This window comes from Chiloscyllium plagiosum, chromosome 9 (genome assembly GCF_004010195.1).
Source record: "Chiloscyllium plagiosum isolate BGI_BamShark_2017 chromosome 9, ASM401019v2, whole genome shotgun sequence".
Taxonomy (NCBI): Eukaryota; Metazoa; Chordata; class Chondrichthyes; order Orectolobiformes; family Hemiscylliidae; genus Chiloscyllium; species Chiloscyllium plagiosum.
Window position 1 is genome coordinate 86,707,669 of NC_057718.1, and position 7,996 is coordinate 86,715,664.

At 42.9% G+C, this 7,996-nt stretch overlaps 1 protein-coding gene across 1 annotated transcript in view; it reads left to right on the forward strand.

The window, feature by feature from the left end:
- The window catches only part of LOC122553267 (metabotropic glutamate receptor 1-like), a 77,994-nt gene extending 70,217 nt beyond the window's left edge, over positions 1–7,777 (forward strand). Inside the window, exon 5 of the mRNA XM_043696853.1 lies at positions 7,563–7,777. Within this exon, the coding sequence (XP_043552788.1) occupies positions 7,563–7,777 (215 nt within the window). The remainder of the gene's footprint in view (positions 1–7,562) is intronic.
- The last annotated feature ends 219 nt before the right edge of the window (positions 7,778–7,996 follow it).

Genomic DNA, 7,996 nt, shown 5'->3' on the forward strand with positions numbered 1-7,996 from the left:
TCACACCAGTGTACACAGACCCTTATTGTCACACCAGTATACACAGACCCCTAGTGTCATACCAGTGTACACAGATCCCTATTGTCACACCAGTGTAGAGACCCCTATCGTCACACCAGTGTACATGGAACCCTGTTGTCACACTAATGTACACAGATTCCTATCATCTCACCAGTATACATAGACCACTATTGTCACACCAGTATACACAGACCCCTACCATCACCGCAGTGTACACAGAACCTGATCATCATCCCAGTGTACGCAGTTCCCTATCATCACACCAGTGTACACAGATCCCTATTGTCACCCCAGTGTACACAGACCCCTATTGTCACACCAGTATACACAGACTTCTATTATCACCCCAGTGTACACAGACTCCTGTTGCCACACCAGTGTATACATACCCCTATTGTAACCCCAGTGTACACAGACCCTTATTGTGATACCAGTGTACACAGAGCCCTATCATCTTATCAGTGTACACAGATCCTTATTGCCACACCAGTGTACACAGACCTCTATTGTCACACCAGTATACACAGACCCCTATTGTCACACCAGTGTACATGGAACCCTGTTGTCACACTAATGTACACAGACTCCTATCATCTCACCAGTATACACAGGCCCCGATTGACACCCCAGTGTACACAGACCCTATTGTCACACCAGTATACACAGACCCCTATCATCACTGCAGTGTACACAAAACCCGATCATCATCCCAGTGTACGCAGTTCCCTATCATCACACCAGTGTACACAGACCCCTATTGTCATATCAGTGTACACAGACCCCTATCATCATCCCAGAGTATGCAGACTCCTATTGTCACCCCAGTATACAAAGACTCCTATTGTCACACCAGTGTACACAGACCCGTATTGTCACATCAGTGTACACAGACCCCTATTGTTATATCAGTGCACACAGACCCCTATCATCACACCAGTGTACACAGACCCCTATCATCACCCCAGAGTACACAGACCCCTATCATCACCCCAGAGTACACAGACTCCTATTGTCACACCAGTGTACACAGACTCCTATTGTCACACCAGTGTACACAGGTCCCTATTGTCACACCAGTGTACACAGACCCTTATTGTCACACCAGTATACACAGATCCCTATTGTCACACCAGTGTACACAGGCCCTTATTGTCACACCAGTATACACAGATCCCTATTGTCACACCAGTGTACACAGATCCCTATTGTCACAGCAGAGTACACAGATCCCTATTGTCACACCAGTGTACACAGACCCTTATTGTCACACCAGTGTACACAGACCCTTATTGTCATACCAGTGTACACAGATCCCTATCATCATATCAGTGTATACAGATCCTTATTGCCACACCAGTGTACACAGACCCTTATTGTCACACCAGTATACACAGATCCCTATTGTCACACCAGTGTACACAGACCCTTATTGTCACATCAGTATACACAGACCCCTAGTGTCATACCAGTGTACACAGATCCCTATTGTCACACCAGTGTAGACAGACCCCTATCGTCACACCAGTGTACATGGAACCCTGTTGTCACACTAATGTACACAGACTACTATCATCTCACCAGTATACATAGACCCCTATTGTCACACTAGTATACACAGACCCCTATCATCACCGCAGTGTACACAGAACCTGATCATCATCCCAGTGTACGCAGTTCCCTATCATCACCCCAGAGTACACAGACCCCTATTGTCACCCCAGTGTACACAGACCCCTATCATCACACCAATGTACACAGACCCCTATTGTCACCCCAGTGTACACAGACCCCTATTGTCACACCAGTATACACAGACTTCTATTATCACCCCAGTGTACACAGACTCCTATTGCCACACCAGTGTATACATACCCCTATTGTCACCCCAGTGTACACAGACCCTTATTGTCATACCAATGTAGACAGGCCCCTATCATCATATCAGTGTACACAGATCCTTATTGCCACACCAGTGTACACAGACCTCTATTGTCACACCTGTATACACAGACCCCTATTGTCACACCAGTGTATACAGACCCTTATTGTCACCCCAGTGTACACAGATCCCTATTGTCACACCAGTGTACACAGACCCCTCTTGTCAAACAAGTGTATACATACCTTTATTGCCACCCCAGTGTACACAGACCCCGATTGTTATACCAGGGTGTAGCTTTAGGCTGGGTGCAGCAAGATCAGGAATTAGCTCAGTGAGTTTGAATTGAATTGAATTTAATTTATTGTCATGTGTACCGAGACACAGTGAAAACCTTTGTCTTGCGAGCAATACAGGCAGATAACAGAGTTAAGTAGCATTGATAATTAAATAATAGGTAAATAGCAGTAAAAGTAAACACACAGGTACAGCCAAATGTTAAGAGTTTGTGAGTCCATTCAGTATTCTCACAACAGTTGGGTAGAAACTGGTACAAAACCGGCTGGTGCGTGTCTTCAGGCTTCTGTACTTTCTCCCAGATGGTAGAGGTTGTAGAAAAGCATTGCCAGGGTGGGATGGATCTTTGAGAATGCTAACGGCCTTTCCTTGACAGCGGGCCTGGTAGATGGATTCTGTAGATGGGAGGTTGGCCTTTGTGATTGTCCGGGCTGAGTTCACCACTCTCTGTAACCATCACCGATCTTGAATGGTACAGTGGCCATACCAGGTAGTGATACATCCAGACAGAATGCTCTCGATTGTGCACCTATAAAGGTTGGCAGGGGTATTCGCCGTCATGCCAAATTTCCTCAGCTGCCTGAAGAAGAAGAGACATTGTTGGGCTTTTGTAACCAATGTGTCCACATGAAGAGTCCAAGAAAGCTTGTTGTGGATGACCACTCCCAGGAGCTTGACACTCTACACTCGTTCCTCCTACACATTAACAATGCTGTTAATGTGTAGGAGGGCATGAGTAACATCCCGCCAAAAGTCAATAATGAGTTCCTTGATTTTGCCAGCATTGAGAGCTAGTTTGTTCTCAGTGGACTATTTTTCCAGGTCTTCCACCTCCCATCTGTAGTCTGTTTTGTAGCCATCTGAGATACAACTGACTATGGTGGTGTCATCAGCGAACTTGTAAATGGCATTAGTCTGGTATTTGATGAAGTTTTTGCCCTGCATGTACAAAAAAATACAAGGTATTACACGTGCAGATTGTATTTGCAGCTCTAAATGGGAATAGGCTCATTCTGACAAGTTGATTTATGAACATGACTGAGTGAGCATAGATTAATCTTATACTCCTTTCATGTAGAAGATTGAGTGTCTGATGTAATTACCTTATTTTAGCTAATTAAAGGAATTGATAGGTTAGATCAAGAGAAATTACCTCCTTTGGTCAGGGAATCCAAAGCTAAGGGTCATCATCTCAAACTTAAACCAGGCCATTCATGGATTGATGTCTGCTTCATAGCAAAGATATTGTGAAACATGGAGCTCTCATTTCCCAGCAGCATTGCTGAGCTTGAGTGTCAGTCGAAGTATACAAACTGGAATTTGATAGAATTTTGATCACTAACGATGTTAAGGGTTACAGAGCTGGCATGCCTTGATGGATTTAAGGCACAGATCAATCATATCTAAATGACTGCAGTCGAGGAACTGAAGGGTGTACCCCTGTTCCTATGAACCCCTTTGAAGCTTGGTTGAGTGTGTTAGGGCCAGCTAAGGTTGCTGTGAAACACTGTGTCTTTCACTTGCTATCCTCCTGCACAGGAACGTGGGCCAGTCCTGAAACTGATTACTCTCCTATTAATAGCCAGTGTTGGCCTCCAACAAGGGATTTGAGCTTCAACAGGGCCCATTAAAGCGATCTGCAAAAGAAGCAAGGGTGAAGTGAGGAAGAACTTTTTCCGTCAGTGAGTCATGAGGGCGGGGGATGTATTGCCTGGAAGTATGGTTCAGTTGTGGCTTTCAAGAGGGCATTAGATGGTTATTTGGATAAAAATAATGTACAAGGTATGGAGGGAAAATCAGAAAATTAGCACAAGGTAATGGCGCTCATTTAATAAGCCATGGCAAGCACAATGGATTGAATTACCTTCTTCTGCCCCATAACACTTTTGTGATTCTGGACATTTTTGCATGTCCAATCGTGGTAAGTTCCTATTACACATGGTACTGCAACATTCTTATCTCTCCTGATTCTTTCAAACTTCCCTTATACATTTCTTTTAACCAAACTACTCAGACAATGGGAGCAGGTGGGACTTGAATCCAGGCCTTTTGGTCTAGTGGTAGGGGCATTCACTGCATCACTTGAGCTCTCAAGCCTCCCTTGTATCATTGCGGAGCTGATAGATTCAACAGATAATGATAACATATTTTGTCCAACGCCTTTTAAATCAGATCTCTCCAGGGAACTTGGCCTTATAAATAGTTTTCTGGGTCATGCAGACTCTATAGTGTTGTAAGATCTCAGTGTTAGCAGCAAGCCTACTCTTCACAGGGGCTGCAACACCTTTGTTACGTTAGTGGATCCTGAGATCCATTACTAGCTAGTTTCCCCCTTGCAGGGGCATAAATTATTTCTGTTCCCACATTGCATTCAGCAACTTTAAATTTAAACCAAGGCTCCTATTTTGCCAGGAGACAGTGAGGTGCAGATGCTGGAGATTAGAATCGAAAAGTGTGGTGCTGGAAAAGCACAGCCGGTCAGGCAGCATCCAAGGAGCAGGAGAGTCGTCATTTCAGGCATAAACCCTTCATCAGGGCTTATGTTCAAAATGTCGACTCTTCTGCTCTTTGGATGCTGCCTAACTGCTGCGCTTTTCCAGTGCCACACTTCTCAATTCCTATTTTATCAGGTCAATCCTGAGTTAGTCACTGTATCCCTATTCAAAAGGTTGAGCTGATACCTAATTATAAAGTTAGACAGACAGCGTTTAATATCTATCACATTTCTCATTACTCAAGATTTCTCACATCATTTTAAAGCCAAATAAATGCTTTCTAAAGTGCAGTTTTTGTTATAATATCAAAAATGCATAGATCAAGGTGCAAGGATCTGTAACTGAAAGCTTGTCCAGTTCACCAGTTTCTCGGTGATATTGATTGAGGGATAAATATTAGCCATAGTACCAGGGAGAACTCATCTGCCCTGCTTTGAAACAGTGTCACGAGATGCTTTATATTCACCTTAAAGGGCAGACGGGGCTTTGGGTTAACATTTCACACACAAGATGACATCTGCAATAGCATATCTTGAGTGTACCAATCTCGGCAATGCGTCTTGAACCTCTAGGCTTCTCAGAAAGAAGCAAACGCACTACCCACTGGTTATACATTGAATCTTAAAGAGCCACAGCAGCAATTAGGAGGCTACAAAACTTTTGACTGACCTGACAATTAATTATTGTGAGGGGACCGACTGTAAGGTGAGGAAGCCGGGGATAACACTGAATAGTAATTAGATACTTAATGATGGCCATTGCAAGCGAAAGTGACAAAGCTGTCAGTCTGAGGTCAGTACTTCATTCTCCCCTGACACATCAGCAAAGCGCTTAAGGCACTGTTAGCTTGACAGAGTTCTATCACTGACAAACCACAAAAGAAGGAGACATGAGTTGTTATGGTCTGGAACACACTGCTCAAAAAGGGGTGGAAACAGATTCGGTCGTAACTTTCAGAAGAGATTTGGATAAATACGTGAAAAAGAAGCAGGACATTGGGAAAGAGTAGGGGACGTGAAATAATTGCATCACTCTTTCAAAGAACTGGCAGGATGACTAATTGAATGGTTTATGGTTCTACATTCTATGAATGGTTTAGAAATGTAGATATAAATAGATCGACTTACCATGGTGATAATATGACATGAATTAGGAACTGTAACTCTCTCAGTTGTCTCCTGTTGGATGTATGGAGAGGGGTCCCTAGCAGTTCTATTCCCCTGCTGCTGATGTTAATCCACTTGAGGCACAAGTATTAGCTGCAATGTAGCAGCTGGAGGAGATGGACACTACCCAACCTCTGCCTCCTCCCCATAATTCAAGAAAGGTGAAATAGGTAGTCGAATCCTCAATCCATAAAGGAGGTCCCTGGACTCAGGGGAAAGGGCAGAGTGAAAGGAACATAATTGCCTCATTTCACCCCCTCCCTTTACTCTCTGTTTATGTAAACACAGCTGTCACTATCTCTTTTAATTTGCTCAGGAGATGTGAGTGTTGGTTGAAAGACCAGCATTCATAGCGCATTCATAATTGCCAATAGAAGGTAGTAATGAGATACAATTTTATTAGGGAGTGAATTCCATGATCAGCCTGAGTTAAACTTTGCAATAAAATCCAATGAAGATGGAACAGCAACAGTTTTCCAAGTTCTGATGATGTGGGGCTTCGAGGCAACCTTACAGGTGGCAGTACAACTAAGATTGTTTTCTCAGGTTGCAGTGGTCACATGTTTGAAAAGTACTGTTACTGAGTTGTTGCAATGGACCTTGTTGACGGTATACAACTGCTGCCATCGGCGCACTGATTGTAGAAAGAATGAATGCCTAACGTGGTGTGTAAGGTGCCAATCAAGCAGATTATTTTGTTCTGGATGATGTTGCGCTTCTTGAATGTTGATGCAGCTACTATTAAACAGGCAAATGTAATATGTTCCATCAAGTTCCCAACTTGTGCCACATAAATAGTGGACAGACTTTGGAGAGGCATGACATTAGTTATCCTTCGCAGAATTGCAGCTTCTAACCTGCTCATGTAACCATGGGACTAGTATTAATGGGATTCATCCAATAGATTTCTGGTCAGTGGTGACCCACCAGGATGTTGGTTGTGGGGATTCAAAAATCATAATGCTATTGAATGTCAAGGGGAGATGGTTAGATTCTCTCTTTCTGGATATGGTCATTGCTTGGCACTTCTGCAGTGTAACTATTACTTGCCACTTATCATCTGAGAGAGGAGACAATGGGGGTGGCAGAAACTGGAGAAATCAGACTTGATGAAGCATGGCTCTGGGAAAGGCACAGAAGGTCAGGCAGCATCTGAGGAGCAAGAGAGTTGATGTTTAAGGCACGACCCTTCTTCAGGACTTATCACCCGAAGCATGAACGCTGTTCAGAATTTACCACACTCCAGAAGGCCAGTTAGTGAAGGGAGGAAGACAGGTAATATTACACAATTTTATGAGCATTTATTTACAGACTTACAAATTACAAGCATACACTTCTGAATCCAGCAACCATTTTCAGTCAGTGTCTGTTTTTAATGGCACAGCTGAATCCCCAGTTAGTGTTTCCTTCTCTCTGTGTAAATGGAAATTAGGGATTTTACGTACAACCAAAATTTCAAAGCAAATCAAATAAAAAACCTCCATCCTCCGTCCACAGCGCTGAATTGTAAGATAGCCCTCTTCAGGGATCCAATTTCATTTCCTACAGGTATTTCTTTTTGAAAAACAATGAGACTTACATTCAGCCATTTAAGTTTCATGATTTCCTTTCTTTCTAGTGTTTATTTCAAACCAGCGAGATCAATCTGTAACCTTTATTCACTTACTCGCTCACACCAACTGTCTATTTATCTTTGTTTCGCAGGTTCTAATTTACTGTCAATTATTGACAGCCACAAAACCTTCACCATCATGAGGACTTCTTCCGGCTTTGTTCCAAAGTGGCTCTATGGTGCTTATCCATTGTCTAATCCATTCAAACTGTATGGCTTCTACTTGCGCTACTCTGTCAGCAAAGACAATTATTGCAAGATCTCCACTATTTTTGGCTTTTTTAGTGGATGCAAGAGTCACTCCTAGGCAGGATTAGAATTAGAATTAGAATTGGAATTGGAATTGGAATTAGATTTTATTGTCACATGTTCTCAAGTACAAAAGTATGGGAGTTCAGTGGAAAAGTATGCAATGTTGCCATGAATGCCACCCTCTTAAGTACAAAGTACCTAGTTACAAATCTTAGGTACTAAAATAGATACAGAAATAGAGAAAAAAAAGCGAAAGGTTCTTCATTACAGTTCT